Raw genomic sequence first — 26,482 nt, forward strand, 5'->3', positions numbered from 1 at the left:
TGTCTTCATGCATGCTCCTCTGTATTTGTATTTGCAGCAGGGTGTGTCGCACCACTGCATGCTTGTTACATTAACGCCATTTCAGGCCATATTATAATTAGATTGAGTTTTTTCATGTTATTACACTAAGACAATGAAAACTCTTCTTTTTTTTTATTCAAGTGCAACAATTGAAATGCTCAGACAGACATTATGAAACATTCCAGATGAAGATGTGTTAAGACTGTGAGAGGAAACCAGTCTGCTTTTCTGATTAAACCCTATTTGTTTCCGAAGTGCGCCGCTGATTAAAGCAGCTTGACTCTGAACTGTTTCTGACATTTGAGGGAATCCTTGTGAGGTTTAGGGAATGAAGGCTAGACCTGAACGCACCCAAATTATCCTCTCACAATACTTTTACTACCCAGATAATGATCCATTACAGTTGCAAAACTCCACACGGTGGTTTAACAACTTTTGATTCCAGTAAAGCTCAGCCTGCAAGTCGTGCCAATAAACAAACAAACTGTAATTAGGCTACTTAAGACCTGAGAGCTGGTCTTTCCAGGACTCAAACATGGTGGTCTTGTTTTTTAATCAGAGGTAATATACTTGCTGCTTCAAATTAGTTAAAGTCCCAGTCAACAAAAGTCTTTTCATTTGTCACTTTCTGCACCTTAAGTTCAATAAATACAAATAAAAGCCTGACTTTGTGACATTATATAAAGTTTATATATTCCAGCATACGAAAAGTATCATGGGAGCATGAACTAGATCCAGTGCACTAAATAAACTTTTATGTCAGCAGTGATAATCTCACACAAAGTACCTCAAAACAGTTTGATAGGTACCCACCATGTGTTACATTCAGGGCTCCTAGAAGATGCATTCAAACAACGTGGGTAGGCCATGTTAGCACGCTAACCAGCTAGCTGCAGACCATAACATTACATAATACTGATTTATACCACAAGACAGACAGAGTGAGTGAATGTAATATCGAGTCCTCATTCCTCAATAAGTTTAGGTACCCTGTCCGGACCATAGACTGTAAACAAAGATGGATGATGTGGGCACAGGAGATGCCATCTTGGAACCAGAGTCTGTGCAATAGAAGCTGAAGGGTTGCCTACACCCCAAGCCACTTCCACCCTGAGCACTTTGCATCCATCCATCAACTGCTGCTTCCCCCTGTTTTAGCCAACAATAACTAATAAATACAACCGTATCAAAACACAATGAGCACATGAACACAGATCAGCCTGATAAGATTTGATTTGGGACCCATCCACTAGCACAGAGAGGTGGGGATTATAGGAGCTGGATGTAGTGGTCCATACTTCTGGGGGGGGGGGGGGGGGTGTTCATGTTGTCCATGTTTATGTATAGTCTCATCATCAGACAGCTGTTTGTCTGTCTTCACTTTGACCCAAATGAATCAAACAATGGCTGAACCTCCATAAGCAACCATTGCTATGCTTTCACATCCTAAAACACTGCTTGTAATATACAAAGGAATCAGGGTCCACAGTGTGTCATAGATATGGGAGAAAAGTGTGATAGAAACCTGTTTCATCTTTCAGTTTCTACTTTTAAATCAGGTTTAATAAGATTTCTGTTAGATCTCCACTGTACAAATGAATAAATCAGCTCTGCTTCTGTTATTGCACAGAACTACTGAGGCAGCAGACTTTTTCCTTCAGCCTGTGTTTACATCTTAAAGGGAAAACCCAAAGCGGCCTTAATGCAATATCCTGAGCAGCTCCTGCACACAAGGGGGCCTGACTCCTGGAGAAATTTGATCCCACAGTCGGCCCTTTAAAGGAAAATGGGATGAGTCTGTTGAATGGAGCCGTGAGTGAGTTTCAAGTCTGCGCTCCAAAGAAAGCGAAGGACAGCAGCAGCGGCGGCAGCAGCGGGGGACGGGGCCCCGGACACGCAAGATATGAACACTGTGGAAGAAATGAATGAGCGAAGTGAGTGAAAGTCGACGCAGCGAAGGAAGACGTTATGAGCCGAATTACGACGAGTTACCGGTGAAGGTGTCCGTGAGCGGAGAGACCCGACTGGAAGGGGGGGCAGAGACGACAAAGTCACAAGGTAAACTGGCCGTGGACGGCTCGATGTATGTCTGTGAGTTGTAGTTTATATCTCGCTCTCCTCGGTCACTCATTGACTTTTACGCACATGCCAAAGGACGCGTGTAAGCGAGCGGCAGCAGGCTGTCTGGGACAGAAGTCGCCGGTGCAGCTGTGTATTTTAAGAAGATGTCTGATGCCTGGTTGAAGTTTTTTTTTTTTTTTTTTTTTTGCTGACCTACAGTTTACGATTGCTGCTATTCTGCTGAGCAGCGCGCGCACACCTGTTCCTTGTGGCCGTTTTGGTCCAAAAACCTTGGCCACTGCGTTCCTTTAGAAGCTCCTCTAATAACAACACGTGAAGCAGGAATATAAAACATCTGGCGCTTTGCTGGTATTTTAGAGCAACATGTGGAGAAACCATACTACTCCATATCAAAGTGACCCCTTTACATCACCGTATGGGAAGTTCCACCACCAGCCTTCCAGAAACAAAGCTTTCTCCAGGCTTTAAAGTGTGTGTGAAGGACAGGAGAGCTGCAGAGGTAGATGTTTACACCTCAGTGCAGAGGAATGTCAAGGCCTGTATTTACGGCTAATGAGTGTGGTCAGTTTGCTGAGGCCTGTCATTTACCTGTGCAGGAGAGAGAGAGAGAGAGAGGTGGAGGAGGTGGAGGTGGAGAGGATGTAGAGGACAGAAGGCAGAAAAGGAAGTAGGAGGGTGGGAAAGGTGCTGCAGGAGGAGAGGAGTGCAAGAAAGATGGAAAGTGAGAGGTGAGGAGGAGGAGGAGGAGGAGGAGGGAGACAAGACAGATAAGAAGATAAATGGAGGGAGGATAACGATGAGGTATATGCATGATTTTAAAATGTAGGCTGACGACGTCCATTGGCCTCTGCAGTGTTTTAAATGTCTGGCGTGAGTAATTGCTCCGTTAAAATTGCCCTTTGCGACTGAATTATGGCAAGATAACTGCAAAAACTAGGGCAAATGCTGTTATTCATAATGTTTTCAAACTTTCTGCTTATGCACCCAGTGACATAAACCCCCCTCTGTTTTCCAGGAGAAGGGTTAAAGGTTAAGAAATGTGAAGCTGTACTTGAGATTTTTTGTCCTTTATTTGAAGGATTAAAATCCCAGCTGTAGATGTAAAATGGTACCAAAATAGTGAGGCACCAATTTAAACAAAAGTGAGGCCTACTTGACCAGATGGGAGTTGACAGAGGTCCTCCCCCCACCACCCCCCTTGTTAAACATATGTGGCCCTGGAGGAGAAGATAACACCCATACTTGACTCCTCCTGCCTTCAGATCATTTGTCTGTGTCACCTTTCATACACACAGAGATCTGCCACGCTGACACAAATCTGCGGCGACTCTGACCCAGATTTGTGCTCCTGTGCCGTCTGATGGGAGTCTTTTATTTAAAGGTGGGGGAGATGCCAAAATGTGGGGGAAGCCAAGTTGGACCTCAGCAGAGACAACAACAGTGGGGATTTGAAATGTCTGGTGGGGATGATATCACTGAACCACCTAATCACTTACATCACCACAGCTGCATGCTCAGCAGTGTGTCAGTCTGTGCGTGCGCGTGTGTCTGTTTCCAATCTATTACTTTGTGTATCTACATCTGTGCTCCGTGGAGCGAGCACAGAAGAGTTACGACTGGCTCCGGAGTGTGTGAGGTGTGTGTGTGTGAGAATATGTGGTGATTAAGGAGGTTCTAGTGACTGACTTGAGAATTGTGCATGTGCTCCCAGCATCCTCTGAAGAGCAGTACACACCCTCAATCCCTCTCTGTATGAAGCAAAGGTGCGCTCCCATCCAAATGATCTTTCATAGCTTTCAGGCTCTCAATAAAAATTCTCCCTGCTGGATCACTCAGCTGAGCTCTCAGAGCCGTCTGTGGAAAGCAGTCGTCTGCAATGGCTGCCTGTTGAAACTGTCCTGCTGGGACTGTTGCGCTGGCGTTTCCATTCAGTCGTCTTTCCCAGTGTTTGCTCTGGCTGTGGCTGTGTGCATCGTCTTGCAGCTAGATAGAAGTTGAGAAGCTACCAGAGCTTGTCTGTCAGAAGAGGACCTTCCAATCTGGGCTTCCCATGTATGCCTCCCTGTCTGTCTGCTCTGGGTGGCCTAAGTTGTTTTTGTTGTCTTGGCTTTTTTTCACCCTTACCTACCATGTGAATGCTCCCTGCACGTGTGGCACAGACTCTACAAGAACAGTGTTTATCAGATCACATGTGACAGTAGTCCCAGTGGAAAATCATCTTATGATGGAGGGTTTTTCTCATGCAAAAGAAGAAAATGGCTCCAGTTAAATTTGTGTTTGTCCATATTACTCCCACACAAATCGTGAAAATTACCTCACCTTGACTGGCTGGTGTTGCGAGTCTTGTTTTTTATCCTTGTGTTGTGACCTGCTCTAACCTTTGGTCCTCTCACACACTGCACAGCAGAAAGTTTAGCTTCACACTGGGCTCCTGGCACAGGTTGGCATCAGCAGTAAGGACCCCCCTGTGTCCAACAGGCAGGGTGCGCTCAAGGAGAGAATGGCTTGTTTACACCCAGCTGTTTAAGATCCTGCAGAAAGACTTGGCCTCACCACAGTGTGACCCAGAAGCACTTATCCAGCGATCCCAACTTTTCCCTCGGCTGTCGTCCGGTTTAACTTGACCTTCATACACTCGATTTTGCCCCAGAAACATGTCAGTCGATGGACCTTGACTGTCCAGCCTGGGTACAGCGGTTGGCTGGCGAAACCTCCACATGCATGACTTCTGTAATTTGTGTGCGAGGCCTGTATTTATGAGCATGCTAATTGTAGGGAGCACCATGGAGCAGTTATAGTTGCTGGACTTTGAACGTCTGCTGTTCTGCTGACGGTGTCTGGCTGCACTTTGAGTCTGTCTGAAAATGAAGCCTGTCTAACTTCCATAAACGTTGTTTGGTTTTAATTTTTGATACTCCAAGATGTAAAGGCATGTCAGGATTATCACCGGGCTCACGTGAGCTTCAAAGCTGATCGTTAAGGCTACTCTTATCTAAAGATAACTAGACTTTTATTGAGTTCACACAGTAGGGCTTGAACCTTTCTGAATGAGTGTCTTGTTAGAGGAAAATAGCCACTGGCCAGCCCTCCTCAGGTAAAAATAACTGCAGCGCCCCAGTTTCCCACATTCAAAGCTCAGGCTCATTCATTGTCACACATTCTTTCCTCCTTTCTTTGCTGAGGCGAGCTGACGGCCCCCCTCTTGAACTGTGATGGGACTGTCATGCAGAAAGACACTATTGTGCTGCGCAGGATCCCGTTTCGCTCCTTCCTTGTAATTAAGAAGGGATTGCATGGCTAGGGAGTTGTGGGTGGGGGAGAGAGAGCAGGGGATTGGGTTAGTAGGTAATTTGGCTAAAAAGCAGAGCTGACCTGCTTTGTGGCCGGCAGGCCTGGGAGCCGGCACGCATGAACCAGCTCCCCTGCCGACACTGAGCCTCCCTGCTGAGGTTTTGTTCATTGTGTGTGGGCATGTGGAGGGTAGAATAGAAAAAGAAAGGTTCAGGCTGTGGCTGTGTCTCTAACATGTGTATGTACTGTTTGTTTCTTTCTGTCATGTGTCACAGAAACAGAAAGTGAGAGGAAGCTTTTTATTACACTTTGTGGATTCGTCATTAGTTGCTCACATCTCCTCTGTGAATCATGGGAAGTGCGGTCAGCAAGGAGAATGTAAGAGGTTAAATGACTTTCTGTGCAGTAAATGAAAACAGAAGGCTTCCAGGAAAGTTCTATTCCATTTGTGCCTCCTCTTCTGGGTGTGTCACTCACAGTCCCTATTATTTTAGATTTACACATTTTCAAAGTTGAAGTTATGCATGTTTTCTGTCTTGCAGTCTGGTCTGAGTCCAGAGGCAGAACTCTGAACCTCCGCCATGGCTGACGTGTTGGAGAGCAGCGGGGCAGGAGCTGTTGGAGCGGCCAGTGTGGATTGGCAGAAGCGCTGCATCGCTCTTGAGATGCAGCTGCTGAGGTTCCGGCTCCAGGCGGGGAAAATCCGAGAGCTGCTGGCTGAAAAGGTAAGACAATAAAAGCATCATGGGTAGTATAGCGAGCAAAGGTTGCACAGAAAACCAAGTCTCGGTATCGATTGATTCTGACAGTACATAGAACTGTAGGATCTTCCTCTGTGATTAGTGGTGTTTTTGTTTGTCATCACGTACCATCACAAGTTCCTTTTGTATTTCAAACCACTAGGTGGCGCCTCATATATACACAGTCCGTTCAGGCCGCGGTACGGCCGTGTGTCCTGTGTCACTCTTTCGATTTTTCTCGGTGCAAAAAGCAGTTTATTCCTTTGTAGCCCTGTCGAAACTACATACGGCTTTTGTATGCGACTTGGACACCGCCCCCGTGAACTGACAGCATCACGTCGCTAGCAGGATTTGCTAGCTGCATTTGCGTTCAGACCTGAGCCACATTTGAGCCAATCCGGCTAAATCCTCCGAGAGTTGGATCGAGATCTATCCAGATATATCCAGATTCGCTTTGTTCAGACTCAGAAAAAAAAATATCTGGATATATCCTAGCCGGATTGATTTCCCCAGTGTGAATGGGGTCTTACATGATAGGAAAGGAACAACTAGTGCCACTCTGTAACCTCACCACTAGGTGGCAGTAACCCCTCCACACAGATCCTTTAAAGTGTTTACTAAGTGACTGTGTGCATGTGATCCAAGCAGACATGCCACAGCGTGTTATGGAAGCGGCCCCAGAAAATGACCGTGCACGCCGCTCCCATGAAGTCATGCATCAATCCGACCAACCAGACTGAACAGGAAGAAGGTCGAGCACCAGAACAGCAGAGAGAATCCAGTGGATTTTCAAAATGAAACACCGGCTCTGACATTTGTCACAAACAGGCTTGTGAGGCATTTTCAATGAAGATTAAGATTGAACTAAATTATACAAGTATACTGACAAAATCCAGAGGATCTGAGTGTTTTCCTCAAGTTAAGCTACAGGATAAATCACGTTTGAACTGATGAATCGATGTCACATAAGTACGGTAATTGAGAATGAACTATTGTGCTACCATGAAAATTAGATTTGAACTTGTCGTGCCACTTTTGTGTGCAAAATCAGGTGTGGCGCTTGCAAACTTTGTGTGTCTTCATCACCGTCTCCTTCTCCTTATGATGCATCCATGTTTTAAGTGTTTTTGTGCATGAGGAAGTGATTACAGACACACAGATGTGGATGATGTGTGTTTATGTGTGAGTAAAGACAGATGAGATTACCACAGCTTATTTGGTAAACACTCGGTCCACTCCTTGTGTGTCATCACAGGTTGGCTGCAGTTTCAGCCAAAAGGAATATTTAACATTTAACTCATCACTTCTTATGCTTCCCCTCAAGCTAGGGGGAATAACCGCCAGCTGCTGGCCAAATGCTTGTAAAGCTGTGGCTGTTGTAAAGCCTGACTACCAGACACTTTGGAAAGTAATCAACTGTCATCAGGAGAGCCTGTCCTGAAGATTTGTTGGTAAAAGAGTAGAGAAGTGTTTGGACTGGAGGAAGACATGAGTTTAGGGGCAGAAATCTGTTTTACTGTTGGCTTTTCTACAGTCACTTTCTTGAGGGTTGCTGTTGTTTGTCACGGTCTTCTACCTTTCAGTATCATCTCTAATTGTGGTCAGCTGGAAGTTTACAGTCCAAACATAACCCTGTGGCTGATAAGAGCAGGATGACTCCCTGCTGTGTCGTCTGTCAGGTACTGTCAGGCCAAATGTGTATGCAGACACACACATAAGGAAATCATGAATATTCTGTACATATGGAGGAGTTTATACTTCACTCCAGATTCCTTAAGCTCCAAAAAATGCGTAAATTGGTCCTGTTTTAACAGAAGGCAGCCATGCCAACAACTTATTTGTCAACATGTCAACTTCCATCCATCATTATCGCCTGCACGATGTGCCCTGTAGCCAAAGTCTTGTGTCTTATCTCTCTCTCTCTCTGTTTACACTAAGCTACCCAGCAACAAAGATGGTGACAAAAAATAATCTGTCTAACTGTGAAAGACCCAAGAAAGTCTTATTTGTTAGATGATGTCAGGCCATCCGAGTGAAGGGGAAACAAATCTGGAGCTGGAAATAGACTCCATAAATTAATCTTTTTTGACAGCTCTGTAACATTTACTGAAAGGCCCAGTTTCAGTTTTGATAGATTTACATCTTCAGGAGTACAAAATATTCTTGGGACTGACAGGGTATAAAGGTCAGACAGATTGATTGTTAGCGCATTGCTGGTGTTTGACAGCAACAACGATGCCAGCCTTATTCACTGACTCCCAACTAGAGTTGCTTTATCAAAAATCATACCCTCATTCACCCAAACAAGAATATGCACTGTTACTCTCCTTCTTTCTGCTCTCTCTTAGAAAAAATCACACTTTTGTTGTTACATGTTCTTTTTGGCCATGTTGCCAAACACACTATTTATATTTTTATATTTTTTTTCAAAAAGTCTAATTAATCTGTCACCTTTTCTTTTCTAAACACACACACTGTTCACTCTGACGCATGCAAACACTTAGCACCGGTTGAAGTGGAGGCCCGTGCTGCTGAGTGTGTTTTCCTGTGGAGGGGGTGTGCTGAGTGACTACCATTCCGTCATGTTATTGCTGTTTGGAAAGACTGCTTCACGCTCTTCATCTCTACTCTTGCCAAGTTAGGAGTGTTTTACGCATTGACCCACTTTGGTATGGAAAAACATGAAAAAAAAAAGTTGACGTGGTTGCCTGTGACATGGCATTTATCTCCAAAGGCTGACTGAGAGAGAGAGAGAGAGAGAGAGAGAAAGGAGAGGAGGAGATGCCCCATTTGCCTTGTGAGGAGTGTAACGGAACGATTATGAATCTGTTCTGTAGTGTGTAGTAGTCAGCAGTTTGCCTGTAAAAGCTGCATACATACAAGGAAGTGACAACAACAGAGAAAAAAGTCAAACAGCCAAATGTGCTCTGTCCTTATTTCAAATAATTTCACATCTTCTAACATAATAAATGTAAGTTTTGGAACCAAATATAATCCTAATCCATCTATAGTAGTAGTCAAAATACTTCTCAAACCCACAAATGCCAACTGGCTGGTAATGACTTACTTAATTCCCAGAATGCCAGCTGGCATGAGGGGCAGTGACGACAGCTCTCCACTCCTGTTTGTATGGAGTCAGGTTTTCATTGGCCAAGTGTTTTTTGGTTGATCTGTTTTGTGCTTCATTACTGGTATTTGGTGTAGATACTGTTAATGCTCTCAGAATGTTGATAGTCAGTTCATTTGAGGTACGTCTCCTGAGGACTCCTAGCTCACTCTTCTCTGCCGAATCGCTCAAGCTCCTCCAGATTGGATGGTCTCCTGGCCTGGACCCTGCTCAGGGTTTTGTGCAGGCTAGTCAATAATGTTCACTTTGCTCTGCTTGAGGTAGGCAAATGAAGGCAAATTCTGACCAAAGTGTTGAGTTTAATCAGACCAAATGACACGTGTGATCTTTCTCTGGCTTGTCCATAGCATATACTTGAGTCACAGAGTGTTTCTTGGTCCAAAACCCGGCAGGTCGTTCCTGTGCAGGCTAAATGTATTAACTGCTCTCTTGGCAGTTGTTTGAGGCTCTTTAGGCACATCTCTCACTAGTTTTCTTTCCATAACTTTTGACTTTTTCTGGCTGTCCACCTATTTTTTACTTAAGTACAAAGTGAAGTTATAGGGTAGCATTGATTAATCACATTGATTAGAGCTAAACATTCTCCATACAAAACTCCACCACTCTCACCACAAGTAGAATTTCCAGAGAGATCTCAAAGAAGGTTTTTTAAGATCTAATCTAAGTGTCTGATATCGTCATGGAGACCGTTTAAAATAAGGAAATAAAGCCAGAAGGTTTAGAGTTTCACATTTGTTTACTCACCAGTGCCAGAATATAGGAATACCTCATTCGGAGGAATGTCTAAATTGGGTGGTACTCCCACTTCAAGGTTTCCTTTCATTACCAGGCTAATCGAATACTGGACAAATTGGATTAATGGCTACCATAAGCCTCACGTGGCTCCAAGAGCGAAAACACTGCTGTTTGACTCAGGCCCTCTGTCAGCAAGGATGACTGCAGGAAGGGTCACCAGGTTCACTTTGGTGTGCATAAACATTTATTTTCAGGAGACGGCTGTTTGGATCCGATCGTTTTAACAGACAAATGTTTGTGTTTATTCTGCATTTTAGGGAAAGAGGAGGATTGGCTGTCTTCCTCATCTGTTGCACTGGTTAAAGCTTCTCTGTGTCTTTTAATGATTAAAAGAGGATTTAATGAATAATCACTGAAGCAGAGCTTTGCGTGGAGTATACCTACATTACCTTAACACAACCATCTATTTCATCCCATTTTGTCAAAGATCTGATTGAAAATCTGATTGATTTGGATAATCAAGCCACGGGGGTTCTGTGAGATCAGATCTCTGTCGGCGGCTATTTAGCTGTGACAGATCTGTTAGCTGTCTGGGAAACAGATGATCTGCTGTCTGCTCTCATCTTTATCTCCACCACTCTGGATGCTATCTTTCTCTGTGGAATTCACACTGGAGCAGAGGGACAGCAGCCTGCCTCCACACAGCAAGCACAGCACAACTCTGTGTGTTGTTGCAACCACACTGAATGAATGAAGATGTTGCATCAGCTCCTTCATTTTGACTTTGTGCTAGTGTAAAGTAGTTAACTAGGAGTTCTCTGTCATGAAAATACTACTGACAGTCATTCAAGAGGAAACAGTAACTGTGGCCTGACAGATGCTGGATAGGCAGCATCATTTCTCATGCCTGCTCAGCAACTTCAGGCTTTAACAGTTGGAGTCTGTAGTAAGTAATCGGATATAGAGATTGAATGACAGTTCTACTTTGTTGCCATCAGCTCGGTCAGTGTTGTTTCTGTCTGGAATCTGCCATGGCTGATCAATGACTGATCGAAACTTCTCGCGTCCATCCAACCTCTTGAAAGTGCTCCTATATATGTGTTTTGAACCGACAACAAATAATGTTTGCTCTGCTTTGGCCGAGGCTCAGTGAAGCCTTTGATTCACGATAACAGATCTTGACCTTGAGGTGAGTCACCCGACCACTAACCACCGGCCTTCTCCAGCTACGCCTCCTCCCTGCAGATGCTCTGTGGCTTTAGTGAGTGTTAATCTGGCTGCGGGGAAGTGCTCAAATGTTGTGAGTGGTGGATTCTGGGAATCAGGAGGCCTTTGTGGAGGTGATGAGAAGGCAGAAAGAGACAAAAGAAAGGGGAGCAAAACTGACAGGAGGAATTCACATGCATCTCCAAGCAGGGTGAATCCATTAGTATGTTTGTTCTCCTTTCAACTGGGTCACTGAACTCCGAGGAAAGGGTATCCTGTGTTGAACTTGTGCATGCATATGTGTGTGTGGCTAGCTGAGACAGAGGGTACTTGCAGATGTGTGCAGGAGGGACTGTGTTTGCCTTTGAAAGCATGGGTATGCATGCTTGCACAAAAGGTGACGCAAGCTTGTGCACACACCCTCTAACATTCTTCCATCACACTGCTGTTTGAGCAGCAGTAACAGTCTGAAGGATGTTCAGCCTCCTCTGAGAGCGTCTGCTTAGAGTGCACCTCTTTGTCAAACAGTGACTGACTTGATTTTTTTGTGCCTTGGTTTCTTTCCTCTTTGTTCATATTTCACTTCATTTTTCTTCCTTAACTACTTTTTATTGCTACATTACAGGTTGTCTTTATTCCTAATGCACTTATTCTGTAACAGTTTCCATCTACATCAATCTTGTAAATGCGTTCCCCTGTGGCGGTGCTGATTATGAAGGATTAAGTGCGACTGTGTGCATGTGTAGGTGTGTGTTTGTGTAGGCAGGCTTCTGGCTTGGTGGTCTGTGTGTTTTACATGGCAGGTTGCAGGATGTGTGTTGACAGAACAGAGCTGGAGAAGTTTTCTTTTTGCTTTGTTTAAATTAAGTGTTGTGTGCTGTGACCACGCCTGACCCTCTGTCCTCTGTCTGGACATCCCTGATCAGAAAACATTTTAACCTCTTGTCTCTTTATTCCAGATGCAGGAGCTGGAGCAGAGGGTGATAGAGGCAGACCAGCGGGCTGAGAGTGCAGAGAAGCAGGTATAGAAGCACTTTGTCATTTTGACTTCAGGTTATAAATTAGGCCAAAGCTTTGCTAGCTCAGCTCTCATCTCACACGCTAAGACATGGACAGTCCTGCGTCCCATCACAGGGACTTGACCTTCGTCTGTCATAAAAAGGAGTCAACAGAGTATAATTACGGCCTTGTTTGAGCTCTAACCACATGTCAATGTCCTCATAGAATAAGATGGGCTCAGTCGTGTTTGTTTGTCAAGAACAAAACATAGCAAAAGGTGTTTTATGGAGAAACCCTATACCTGGTATCTATAAAATCCCACGCACACACAGATACAGTTGCTTGTCTTTAAGACTTAACAAAAGAAGTGTGTGGAAACCCCATATATATCTCACACACACACACACACGCTGTCTCTCAGGCTGTTAGGTTTAATCGCCAATTTGCTGTCATTACTGGCTGTTCCAGGTGTTTTCTGTAGGTGGTAATTTAGCGGTGCCCTTTCTTTAAAAACAAGAAATACCTAAGGCCTTAGAACGCCTTTTCTCATCAGAGCTGGTTTAAAAAAAAAAATAAAAAAATATCCTCTGTGTTTTCTTCCTGGCTTTGTCTGGTGCCCATCAAAGCTAAACGAAGCATGCAAATTTGAGCTGTCTTTTTGGCCCTGCTCATGCATTCACTCCTCTAATTATGTATTTCAGATTCATGTCATGGAAGAAAAGCTGAAGTCTGCAAACATACAAACCAGTGAGTCGGAGAGCTCGTTGTACAAAAAGTATCAAAACCTGAGCAATCAGGTTCAAGAGAAAGATGCCGTAATAAAGAGATTAGAGGTGCAGCTGGAAAAACAGGTAAGGATGGAGTCATCAGATAAGAGAAATGTCCATTTATGTTCATGAAATTTATGTCAGAAATTCCACAAAAACTGTTTTCTCTAACTACAGATCTTAGTCAGAGCCCAGGAGGCAAAAATTATCGAGGAGAAGGCTGCCAAGATTAAAGACTGGGTCACCTTTAAGCTTCGGGAGGTAAGCTTGAATGTGTAGAAGTAAGACAGATGTTATCTGTGGGAGCAGAAGATGCGTATGATTAGATTAAAAGATATTGTTTACAGCTGTTTGCATACCCTGCAAACAATTACGTGAATTTATGGATGTTTTTTTGAAAGCAGTGTCTGAAATTACGCACTTTCAGTATTTATAGAAGCTACTTTGAATTATGTTTTATGTTGCATAACGCCTGGTTACAGATGGAGCAGGAGAACCAGCAGCTGAAAATGGCTAACCTGAAGCAGACAGAACAGATAATGCTGCTGCAAGACAGACTACAATGTACGTACTGCACTTAACTTAACGTTTTTATTCTGTTATTGGAAGTATGTGTATTTATTCTGGTGTCGTCTGTCTTCTCTAGCTCTCTTAGAAAAATCTGCATCCTCAGGATCTCCTGCCACCCCCCCTGTAATGGATACCCACCTGGTGCCCAACAGTCCGCTGTTTCCTCCCAGCTGCCCCGGCACGCCTCCTGCACAGGATGACAGCAGGAGACAGCCAGGCTCCCGTGGGGCCACCTCTAATATTAAGACACCGCCAACAGGTGTGCTGACCCTTAATTTAGATTTTCTTGTGATGTTTTGGGAAGCAGGAAGGTTTTCAAGCAATGCAAGCTGGGCCAGGCCAGAACCAGTAATAATGCTGAATATTTAACAGCAAAATCTGACTATTAATATGTTGCTTCAGTCTTTAACATTGGCTATCATGTCACTGTGTATTCTCTCTCCTCAGATGTGAAAAGGACACCTGAGCAAGTCAGTAAAGGGATTTGCCTCGGGGACCTTGCCACTCACGATGCTCTCTCTCAGGGTCGGAGCTGGGATGGCCCCAGCAGCTCCGTTTCCATCAGTGGACCCCAGCTCCCTGTGGACCCTGAGGGCCAGGCGGGATGCTCCGACAAAGACAACTCGTCTGATGAGCTCAATAGCAAGTTCCGCTCTCAGTGCCTTCACTCGTCCACATCCTCCTCATCTTCATCCTCTGCTTACGAGATGGCCCATGGACCAAGCTCTCCAGAGTTGCCCATTAGAATGACGCCCAAAAGCCCACTTCTGTCTCGCTCTCCCTCCACTAACAACCCCTTCCCTAATTCTCCCCAGCCTCTGGTTCACCAGTCAGGCACCAGCATGACTTTACCTAAGGTACGGACTCCACTCACCCCCAGAGACAGCATCCAGCTGGTCAAGAAGCATTACAGCCAGCCACAGCCCTGTCTGGACAGACTCCACCACCTCAACGTCAACATAGACATCATGACGCCATCCTCCACTTCCTCCACTCTGAAGAGCACCGGCACTGCCACCTCACCTTTTGCTCAAGTTGTGGAAGAAACAGACATTGATGATGGGCTCTCAGACAGCATGGATGGAGTGGTGGAGGGCCTGGGGTCAGAGGACCTGTCCCAGGATGGAGTCTCATTTGTGGGACTTGCAGAAGAGCTTGAGCGGTTGGATCCGGAAGTTCTTAAGCCACCAACACCCCCTTTGCATCGTTTAACTTCATGGGTATGACAGATCAGTGTTATTAGTACAGCTACTGGTTTCAGATCAGATATCGCAACTAAGCAGCAATATTTCTGATCTTGTCACTCTGTGCAGGAGAGTCGGATTTACGCCGTGGCTAAGTCAGGGATGAGAGTATCAGAGGCTTGTCCTGGAGCCAGGGGCCCCGGACGAGGTAAGTCCCCCCCACAGCCTGAAGCAAGAAACTCGTCACCAGTCATTCATCGCCACATTTATCCTACAATCAGTAACAGTAGTGATGAGACCAGAAGACTTCCTTTTGTTTCTTTTATAACCCTGTGTGTGTGTGTGTGTGAGAAGCCTGGGTGGCATTGCATGCAGTGTGTGGGAAATGAGTCAGTATTGTGAAGAGACATGTCATTCAGCTGATACTTAAGCTGCTGTGGGGGGTGAGTGTGGTCTGTTTGGATCTCTCATTGACGTTTTTTTGATGTCACTTCCTCCGGCCTGAGGCACCACACACCTGTGCAGGTGTGGGCAACCCCCCCCCCCCCACCACCACCACCCTCCTTCACAAGAGCCACTCAGAATCCTGAGAGTAAGGAGGAAAAGAGGAGCACAGGCTGCTTTTTAATCAGCTGCGATGAAAGGCCTGGGCCTGGGTGTAATTACTGCTGTGTTTTCTGTCCCGTCATCATGCTTTTTGTCAGGATGCAGACTGTGAGGTTTGACTGTTGAATCTTCTGACTGCCAAATCACTGTTGTGGATTAAGTTATAGCTTGCTCAGCCTTTTCAGCTTCCTCCCCATGCTTTTCGCCTTAAGGTGCATCTGATTGCTGGCACAGTTTAGCTCTGTTCTGGCTCAAGATTATTTTACATCTTCACTGGATTTCAATTCATTTTAAGCTGTTGTGCTATGTGTGTGTCATTGTGTATTTATCTCTCTGTGTTTGTGGCAGGGTCCATGTTACCCCACTATCCAGCAGCGGGCCCGTTCAACCAGCTGATCTATAAGAATATAAATGTACCAGTCTATACCACACTGAAAGGGGTGAGTGATTTTGTACTTTTACAGCTGTGTTAGTTCCAATGTGCACTGATTCACTTTCACTGTGCTCCGTGTTAGAAAGCCACTCAGATCAGCAGTGTCCCTCTGCCCGACGAGGACTCCGGGTCTGAGGATGACAGCAGCTCTCTGGCCAGTTTACGCACCTCCATCCTGAGCCCGGACAGGAAGGGCAGCGTTCCTGGGAGCCCACGTGCAGTCAAGAGAGGTGAGGATACAAGGTTACATAATACACATGGAATATAAGCAGCATTAAACATCCTGTTTTCCTTTTGTGGCACAGGTGTGTCCATGTCCTCCATCAGCTCAGAAAGTGATTATGCTATTCCTCCTGATGCCTACTCTCTGGACAGTGACTACTCTGAACCAGAACATAAAGTCCAGCGGACCTCTTCCTACTCTTGTGAGAGCACTGGGCCTGTGAGTACCAGTCTTGTTTTCTATATGAGACTGCCAGCTCCACTGGGTTACTGTAGTAAAGATGTTTGTGTCTGTAGGAGATGCTGGAGAAGTCTGGGTACCTGCTGAAGATGGGCAGTCAGGTGAAGGCTTGGAAACGCCGCTGGTTCATCCTGAGGAATGGAGAGATCCTCTACTACAAATCTCCTGTGAGTGTGTCTCGCTGCGAGCACGGCTGCCTGCTTCCTTCTAAGGTTTTGCTGTCTGCATAGAAAACATTGCAGGAATATTTCTAAGTGTTGTGTGTTTAGTATGTGCAGGGTGCGTGCAGTAAAGGCACAAGTAGCATCGTTTTACATCACCTTGTCAGACTAGAAGAAAGATTTGTGGAATAAATTGTTTTTGTGTGTTTCAGAGTGATGTGATCAGGAAACCTCAGGGCCAGATCGAGCTAAACTCATCCTGCTGTATCGTACGTGGAGAAGGAACATTTCAAGTAAGTGGGAATGTATGCCTCTCAGTAGGATCCCCAACACCGGGCAAAAAAACTGATAACAGACTGCTAAAGTTGTAGTACGGGGCAGAGAGCTTCACTCAGCATAGCTCAGCATCACAGATGGGCTTTACTGCTGCATACCAGAGAAGCAGCTTAAGATGACATCAGGTATAGCATTGGACTGGAATGTTTTCCTGGCTCTTCAGAAACTGATCCTGATCTCCTCTGACATGATGATGCTATCACAGGCAGCTCAGTCTGGCTTAACATTTTTCCCATTTTTCTCCACTTTGGTCCAATCAGTTAATTACAGAGAAGAAGACCTTCTACCTGACCGCAGATTCACCTAATATCTTGGAGGAGTGGATCAGGGTTCTGCAGAACATACTCAAAGTTCAGGCCACCAGCCCGGTTACCATGGAGACCACTGCGAAGCCCACTGTGACAGGCTGGCTTACAAAGGTCAGAAGCTGTAATTCATCATTTGAACTGATTCAGTTACTGATTTATCAGGCTTAGCATCCTCTCTCGGGCAGATCTGGTGTGTGATACAGTGGGTTTGTCACTGGAGTGGGGGGAGAGGGTTTCACTGAGCACTCTTCAGGCAGATTCGTGAAAAACCTCTTTCACGCTGGGACATAGCCACAGGACCAGAGCTGCTGGAATGTTAGAGAGCGCCCCCCCCCTTTCTTCCTCTCAGGCTCCCCTCAGCTGTGGCCTGCATGTCTGTTGGTAAAATCAAGACACTTCAACATCTGACGGGTGTGTGTGACGGGTTTTTTGGCAGATGACTGACAGCATCTAGCTGAGATGATACAGCTCACATCCTCTCACTGAAACACCAATCCCTTCCTGCGAGATGACTTTGATCAGTTGTGACATGATAGCAGCAGTTCAGACGGGGGATGTTCTAGCTCTCAGAGCACAGTTAACCCCGGCGACCTCTTTTGAGGGATGCACAGCTGGCTCAGTCTGGAAGGCATCCTCCAGTGACATCATTCATATTTTTTCAACACCCTGAAAGAAATCCTCCTCAGATAGTGATGTGTAATTATCATCTCCAGCTGCATCCCCTGCTTAAGATGAAGCTGAAAGCAACAGGGAGGGGTCGGTGTGTGGATGGACTGTTTTCATTTGGCAGGAATTAGTTGTCACTTTGCTTTTGACACCAGAAGTTGCGATGTTAAGTGATGTGCCCGCCTCCTTACACAGTCTTTATATGTAAAAATACCCTGAGCTGTCAAGCTATTTTTAAAACCTTGAATGTGAATGTTAAGGAATGCAAAACTATATCGTGTTACTGCTGTTGTAACAGATTGTCAGATAGTCTTGGAACTCGCCCTGAAGCTTTTCTTGTCTCCGTTTCAGGTCAAACATGGACACTCCAAACTGGTGTGGTGTTCTCTGGTTGGAAAGGTCTTCTACTATTATCGTAACCAGGAGGACAAGGTTCCTAAACACTTCTTGACCTCTTGTAGCTCACCTACTTTTGTTAGATGTTTCTGTGTTGGAGCTATTTCTAACTCAGTTTTTTTTTTCTCCCCGTTTCAGCTGCCTCTGGGTCAGCTGCAGATGCGGGATGCATCGGTACAGGAGGTGGATCGCTCGTGTGATTCAGACGAAGACTATGAAGCGGGCAATCGAGGTTTCCTCTCCTCCCACTGTACCTTAGTTGTCCAACCAAGAGACCAGAGTCCTACATACTTGCTCATTGGCACCAAGCAGGAGAAGGTAGCAAACCAGGAAATGACTTTAATACATGTTAAACTGTCTTTCTTTAAAAAACAACCGGACTGAAGCCTGTTTTGTGTGCCTTATTTCACATAGGATACCTGGTTGTATCACCTGACTGTGGCAGCCGGCAGCAGTGCAAACTTTAAAGTAGGAACAGAGTACGAGCAGCTCATTGGAAAACTGCTCGACGCAGAGGGAGACCCAGGTGAGACGAGGCTGCAGCTGGAGAAACTCACCACTGATTCATAAATTTCTAGTCATCTCCTTTAAAGGTAGGGTAGGAGATTTTGAAAACTCAGTGAGAGTCAGCCAGATTTCCAAAGTAAACACACGCCCCTTTCTCTCGGAGCTCACCCCGAAGCCACGCCTCCCAATCACATGGATGCGTATCACCTGAAGACGAGCTGCGGTCTGTGACTTCGGCCATCATGCACGTACCTCTCTGGTGCGCCGAACTAACCGATTGCTATCGGATTGTAAAGAGAAGTTACACTAATTTAACAAAAAGTGCATCAGAATGAAATCTCCTACCCTACTTTTAAAGGTGCAGTGTGTAGGCTTAAGTGACATCTAGTAGTGAGTTTCTAGAGTCTTGTTTGTCCATTCTGGGCTACTGTAGAAAGATGGTGGCACAATATGGCAGGCTCACTCCCTAGAAATAGAAAAGTCTTTTAAGCTAGAAAACACTAAATACATAATACACACCGTACCACTATTTTTGGTAGTAAATACGTGAGCTACAGTCTGCAACATCATGATTTCTACAGTTAATGGTGAAAAAATGAAAAAAAAAACCTGATATTTGTAGTACCTGGACAAATACGTGCACTGACCAAGAGGCCTAGACTTGCAGGGTCCCTCTATAAGTGGGTATAAATTACTAAGTAGCATCTTATATGTTATTTTGAACCACAGTGCCTGACAGCCTTAATCCACTCTGCAGACACTGTTTACGACTGGATCACAGTGTGTGAATTTTTGTCAGCTGTTGAGTCATTACAGCTTTGAAACTCAATCTTTGTTTGTCTGCATGTGCCTATATGTGTGTGTGTGTGTGTGTGTGTCCCTCTTTTCCCAGAATCTGTGTTGTGGAAGAGCGAGGCCTTGAGCTTCTCTAAGGAGGGTCTGCGCTCGCCTCTTACCACTCTGCCGTCTGAAGCCTTGCAGACTGAAGCTCTCAAGCTCTTCAAGGTCAGCCTCTCCACCCCTTACCCTTCTTTCTGTCTGTTTCCTTTATTCCACCCCACTTACTTTTGATTCTTCTTTTCCTTTCATCCCTTTTCTGAATCTCTCTCTCTCTGTGAGGGTCTGTTCAAGGTATCATCCATCCTCCTCCAGTCTGTCCCCTCTCTCTAGCCCCTGCTCTTTATCCCCTCCTACTCCTGGATGCGCTTTGTGGCCCTCTTTTTTCTCTTCCCTCCTGTCTGATCAAAGGCTCAAGACTGAGGGGCCCAGCTCATCAAAAGTGTGGAACAGAGATAATGCCCTTGATTATCTGCTCTGATTGAGGCTAACCGTTCCTGTGGTTTACAGCCAGTGTGAAGGCGGCCCCCTTTTAAGAGGAGACATGGGAGGTCAGGGTTTTCAGAAAGTGGCAGCAATGGATATGAAAGCCACAAGATGGGAGGGAAAAGAAATTGGATCAGAGCAGAACCGTGTAGGAAGATGGCAGATCTTTTTCCTCTTTTTTGTGTCAGTGTGCCCACCCAGAAGCCCCCCCTCCCTTGCCTGGTTCATGCTTCACAGCCCCACCAGCTACAGTGAGGCTGTAGGATTGAAGGCTCAATAGACTCTCTCTCTTTTCTTTGACCAGCCAGCCCTAAAAATTGTCCCAAACACACACAATGAGACAGAATGAAAGGAGGTGACATGCTTTTCAAGTCTGTGCTCTATTCCATGTCTTTGAAGTATTAATGAATCTGACTGATGAAAAATGGTAAATAGCTCATTTGTCTTCAATCGTTTCAGAGAAAAAGAACAAATAATGAAGTCTGCATTTCTTTCCTCACACTGGTGCTCTTGCTGATCGATTGCCATGATTTTTTAGATGTTGAATATTTACATCATTGGCTTCTATTTCCTTGTGTTATATACGCCCTGCTGCAATTATAATATATTTGGATTTTGTGGCATGTGTTTGCCTCCACCTGGTGGTGATTCAGCTGCACTACATATCTTACACTCCGTCTTTGTCTCTGCAGTCCTGTCAGCTTTTCATCAATGTCTTGGTTGAGTCTCCATCCATTGATTACCACACTTCGCTGGCCCAGAATGCTTTGCAAGTGTGCCTGACCCACCCAGAGCTGCAGAGTGAAATGTACTGTCAGCTTATCAAACAGACCAACCGGCGGACGCCACATAACTACTCTCTCACACAGGTCTGCCAAACACGTTGTAAATATAAAACATAACTGAAATGAAAGCACTTGCTTAATTTTTGCTTAATTAAGTATTTCTCTTTTCCATTTTTTCACTTCTAGTGTTGGCAGCTGCTGTCTCTGTGTGTGGCTCTCTTCCTTCCTCAGCAACATTTCCTCTGGTACCTGAGGCAGTATCTGCAACACAACGCTGACCCCAGGTGAACAACCTGAGGCCATAATATCTTAAAATTCTGAAGATCTTTCCGTATTTACATTTGATCTATAATTTTTTTAGGAATGAGGTGGGGAAGTATGCTGTGTACTGTCAGAGATCTCTGGAGCGAACGCTGCAGAATGGAGAGCGGGAAGCCAAACCGTCACGCATGGAGATCGTTTCCATCCTGCTGAGGAACCCCTACCACCATTCACTGCCGTTCAGCATCCCAGTTCACTTCATGAACAACACCTACCAGGTAGCATGTGATGTCAAGCACAGTGCAGAGTCCACAGACCTGCACATGCATACACCTTCTTGAGTCCTTTCTTTTCTCATGTATGTACGTAGGTGGTAGGGTTCGATGGCTCCACCACAGTGGAAGAGTTCCTCCACACACTGAACCAGAGGACTGGCATGAGGAGGCCACAGCTGAATGGCTTCGCCCTCTTCACTGACGATCCATCTGGCAAAGACCTGGAGCACTGCCTGCAGCCGTCGGCCAAGGTACGACTCCGGGTCACTGAGCATAAGTGGATGGAAGAAACCCACTAAGCCAAATCATTAGTCTTTGGTTTCCCAATAATCTAAAGGATCAGTAATGACTTCTTCTTTGGGACTATTTCGACGAGGCCGTCCAAACCTTCTGCCCCTGCAGGCGCAGTCCAGCATGTCGTAGCTTTCGTCTGTAATTTAATTCCACTAGGTCATGGCAAAAGTAGTGTTTCCACTTTTTTTCATTATGGTTACTGAAATTGTTCCGTCATGTTCAAGCAGCCCACAAAAGAAGATCTAATGGTTTTTGAAAAGATGACTGTCTCTGACATAGCTACTGCCACAGCTGACTGAGACTAATATACATTTTCCAGATTTGTGATGTTATTTCCAAATGGGAGCAGGCTCTGAAGGAGCTGCATCCTGGGAAAAACGAGGGGACGAGGATTGTTCGGCTGACGTACAAGAACAGGTGTGATGTGGCATCTTTTACTGTTAAAATGTGCCCAAACACTGGGCCTCCTGTATCATGATAACAACTCTTCATGTGTGCATGTGCAGGCTGTGTTTCAGGTCCCAGGTAAAAGGGGAGACAGAGCGGGAGCGCCTCCTGCTGGCTTACCAGGTGAATGATGAAGTTCAGCAAGGCCACTTTCCTGTGAACAAAGAGCTGGCTCTGGAGGTGGCTGCCCTCATGGCACAGGTCAGTGAACACATCCACTTTTTTGGAATAAAAATACTTTTATTAAGATTCAGATTAAGATTCTTTAGTTTTTTTTTTCCTTTCTCCAGGTTGAACATGGTGATTTAGAGCGACCGGGCGCCACCTCTCCTACTGGCTCTCCTCAGCCTAAATCTCAGCTGATTCTCCTGCAGGCTTTGGAACGTTTCTACCCCAAACGTTACAAACAGGACTGCAGCTCAGAGCAACTCAGGTAAAACCACTGGTGTCCAAATAAATCTATTCTTTTTTGTATCATGAATTTCCTTATAAAGTTCCTTTTTCTCTTCAGAGATCTTACTGAGCGTCTGGCCACTAAATGGTCAATGCTACGAGGCTGCAGTGCATCCGAGTGTGTGAGGATTTACCTGACCGTGGCCCGGAAATGGCCCCTGTTTGGAGCCAAGCTCTTCAGTGCCAAGGTAGAGATTGTGTCTGTTTAACCTGACTGACTAACCTGTGTGCTAAACCCATTAGCGAGTGCAGCATAGATCCTGTTGTGTCTGAAAAGGCCATAACACAGCCACGTATCAGGGTTTTATTTAAACCCATAAAGAAGACCTGGGGAGGAAGCTGTAGTGTTTACATCTGTAAAAACGGCCTCTCTTTGTTTCCCCTGTCCACAGCCCGTTCCACCCTCTCCTGTTGAGCAGAGCCAGGTGTGGCTGGCGGTCAATGAGGATGGATTGTGTGTGCTGGACTACACAATGGTGAGTCTATGTGGAAGAAACACCTCTTAGCTAACATGCACCATCCCTGTCCTGCAGTGTCACAAACAATGTGGCTAAACGAGCACTTTTAGCAACTGCAGCTGGACACGCCACAGCTATGACACGATTTTACTTTGTGGTGTTTCAAACACCAGAACTCCAAAGGAAAATAAAATAGCCATCCTCTGATTTGACATGCTTGACCCTGACAGACAGCAGTTTTAACTTGTAAACCATGTTAGCGTGAACTCTGTAATTTTCAGCAGCCCATATTGATCCATTTCATTCTTGGTCTGGCGCACTGCCTTGCTCAAGTAATAGAGAGAGAAAAAAAATCACAATATGTTTCTGGAAATTATCGCACACTTCTTTAAGCTCAATTAAACCTTCAAAAAAAGAAAAAAAAAAAGATTTTTTTCCCCAAAAGAATTCCTTGCTCTGCATATTGGGAGCTGTAATAAAATCTCATCACCGCCTTTCTTTTCTCAGCACACACTGCTCACGTACTCCTACCAGTCTGTGGTTACCTTTGGCGGTTGTCGTGATGATTTCATGGTGGTCGCAAGCCAGCAGAGGGACCTCGGAGGTGGAAAGAAGAGCGTGGAGAAGCTGGTCTTTGCGATGGCTAAACCAAAGGTACATCATCCTGTCATCCTGTGTACATATCGGCCTGATTCATGTGTTCTTTTTGTCCTTTTTGTCTCATAAATAGTAACTGAGGTGCAGATGCAGAAAACAGATTTTCTCTTATTTTATGTGCACATATTACTACTAAGCCCAATGGAAGGGACTTCATTCATGATTGACCATCAGTTGTGTTTCTCAGTTTTTTTCACCTTTTCTGTGTGAGGCTGTGCGTCATGTGTCATGATGTGAAATCCGTTCTGCTCTCATGTCAGATACTGGAGCTGACTCTGCTCATGGCCAGCTACATTAACCACTGGAACCCCAGCCTCCCGCCTGCCTCTCACCAGCCCCTCGGCCACTGCGACGTCGACAGCAGGCACTTTCCCGCCATGAACTACACCACCAAGGGCCCCACACTACTGTGAATAACAAAGGAGACGGTTTGAATACAGACAGCATCCACCTGAGTGTTGTTCTTACAGCACAGGTACTCTGAGGTCCTTTTGTAACATGTTTTTATAATAATGAAGATTTACATTTACCAATGTCAGGATCAGTCTCATTAGACTATTTATTCCTCAGTTCTGCTTCTCTTAAGGTCAGAAGGACGTCAGAACTGGTTTTGAAATCTCACTGTGACAAAGATGTGTGTGTCACTGTGATTATTCACCAGCAATCACAAAGAACTGACAACAAATCCGACTTTAAATTCTTATAAAAGCTACTGCCCTGTTAAAAAGGGCCTTAGGTGTCACTAATCAATAATTAGATTTTTAGTGTCTTAAATGAATATAATCCTGATCACACTAAATTAGTGCTGCAGCTAACAGCTATTTCCTTTGTACTTTAGATTAGCCCATTGATTGTTGTTTTTAAGAAATTCTTTGGCCATAAAATTTCAAAAGTAAAAAAGTTTTCCAGATTTAATTGGCATAAAAAACAAATATTCACTTTTTTTTGCTCTATTGTTTGAACTCATGTGTTATTATTGTTTAAAAAAAACAAATGATAAATTAATGATCAGAACATAGTCTGACATTAACTCTTGGTTGATTCAGTGTAATTTTGTCTTTTTTTACTTTAAAAGGGGGTTTTCTTTTAAAAAAAAATATGAGGTCTCATTTAATGATTTGTTTTTGTTTTATTCAGGACAGAATTAATATTGAGTTCTCTTATTTAAAATAAATCTAAAGAAGAGAGTGAGGTAAGAATACTACCACTGGGGTGGATAATGGAATAGAAATGCTGATACACTGCATGTGAAATGAGGACATTCAAAATCAGACCACTCAATCAATAATAGAGAGCATGACAAGAGAGCTCCCCAAACATTTGAATGACTTGAACTGCTTTGGATAAACCACTGTCTAGATATTTATTTTCTCTTTAACTCTTTGTTTTCCTCACAGTTCATACAGGAGAACTCAGAGTCTCCTTTGTGTAGCAGAGTAATTTAAGAGCAGAGAGTATGTTTGGGTACTTGTGCGAGGATGTGTTCACATTAAAAGGATGGAGTCTTTGTGTCAATTTTATGTTTGTATGTGTGCTAAAATAAATGGTACAGTCCTCTAATATTGTGCGTATTGTTCAATAAATTCCATTTCATATTTAATGGTGGTGAAATAACATGTTTAAGAAAGAAAGGTGGTACTTTTGGCTCCACTACAATGATCAGAAATGATTTATGAAAACATTTTTCCATCCATTTTTCTTCATTAAAGGTTTGTCACCTTATAACAAATAAGGGAAAAATGTCCTTTACCTTTAGATTGTTGAGCTTGTATATTTCTAATCACCACCACACGTGTTTAATGTGTAAGTTTTACATTTAAAAATCTATTTTCAGTGGGTGTGTTTGAACTCATCGGTCCCTTTCTTGGCTTGCTTCCTCGTGTGGGAACAAAACGTCCATTTGGCTTTTCCCTCACAAAACACTATTGCCAGTAAATACTGTGTAATGTATTCAGGAAACGCAGGGCTCATGCAGCGGCAACAAAATTCATATTTTAGTCAAAGCTCCTCTTATAGAAAGAAAGAACACTGTTTTTACACAGTGTGTCTTCTCTCATTCAGTCTGTCCATAAACTACAGTCGCCCTCTGTGCTGCTTGTACACAGCCGTCCCAGTACCCGTGTTTTACTGGAGTGCAGCTTGTACGGGTGGAAGCTGTTCTGCTTTTTCTTATCCAAGGGGGTCAAAGTGGTAATGGCATTTTCCTGCCAAATATATGCTGTAAATCCTCCATTTTTATAGCTTGTCTGAAGCTCTTGTTGTTCCACAGCCGCTCTCTCTCTCTCTCATACTAAATGAAATACTCGTTACAGGGCTCACTGCTGAATTTCTGCTGCGCCTTCGTTTCTCATCAAAAAAGAAAATAACTTTTCCAGTGTTTCCATGCTGCAATGCGGCTCAGCCTGCACGCTTTATAAGAGTTTAAATCATATTGGATTTAAAGATTCCAGTGTTGTGGTATAGATGAACCCTTTGTTATCCTCAGGGCACTTTACTGTACTGTTAGATATGTTGAATAAAATATGGAAAGGGGCAATATTTATCTAAAAAGAGTGTGTATAGACTTTGGAAAGTATTGAAAAATATTGTAAAAAATAAATAAAACATGATTACTTACTCTATACCATCCAGTGTGAGAGTTAAATATATAAAAATATTAATAAAAATAGTAATTCATAAATAAATAGTTGCTTGTAACATGTCAAAATTGAACGATGAATTATTTCAATGTGGCATAATCTTGGTCATAGGCTTTCTAACAGCTACAGCAGCCTATTGATTACCTATATATATATATATATATACATCAGGAAGTCCAGCTCTGTCCTGGGCTGCTCTCTGGACTCAGTGCAGGAGGTGGGTGACAGGAGAGTCCTGACAAAACTGACATCCATGCTGGACAATGAGTCCCACCCCCTGCAGGACACCCAG

The 26,482-nt window shown here is 44.4% G+C and overlaps 1 protein-coding gene across 1 annotated transcript; it reads left to right on the forward strand.

Annotated features, from left to right (window-relative positions):
• Nucleotides 1-1,843: 1,843 nt before the first annotated feature.
• plekhh1 (pleckstrin homology domain containing, family H (with MyTH4 domain) member 1) lies at nucleotides 1,844-25,103 on the forward strand. Its single transcript, XM_028396385.1, has 30 exons — nucleotides 1,844-2,079; nucleotides 5,937-6,119; nucleotides 12,162-12,224; nucleotides 12,903-13,052; nucleotides 13,146-13,229; nucleotides 13,451-13,532; nucleotides 13,615-13,797; nucleotides 13,986-14,758; nucleotides 14,852-14,930; nucleotides 15,677-15,768; nucleotides 15,844-15,991; nucleotides 16,067-16,203; nucleotides 16,281-16,391; nucleotides 16,598-16,678; nucleotides 16,982-17,140; nucleotides 18,047-18,127; nucleotides 18,230-18,409; nucleotides 18,506-18,617; nucleotides 19,491-19,603; nucleotides 20,614-20,790; nucleotides 20,893-20,990; nucleotides 21,068-21,245; nucleotides 21,338-21,493; nucleotides 21,856-21,953; nucleotides 22,043-22,184; nucleotides 22,274-22,416; nucleotides 22,495-22,624; nucleotides 22,829-22,912; nucleotides 23,402-23,548; nucleotides 23,812-25,103. Exons 2-30 carry the CDS (start codon nucleotides 5,976-5,978, stop codon nucleotides 23,962-23,964), a joined length of 4,278 nt encoding a protein of 1,425 aa, XP_028252186.1. The 5' UTR covers nucleotides 1,844-2,079; nucleotides 5,937-5,975; the 3' UTR covers nucleotides 23,965-25,103.
• The last annotated feature ends 1,379 nt before the right edge of the window (nucleotides 25,104-26,482 follow it).

This window comes from Parambassis ranga, chromosome 22 (assembly GCF_900634625.1).
Source record: "Parambassis ranga chromosome 22, fParRan2.1, whole genome shotgun sequence".
NCBI classification, from domain to species: domain Eukaryota; kingdom Metazoa; phylum Chordata; class Actinopteri; family Ambassidae; genus Parambassis; species Parambassis ranga.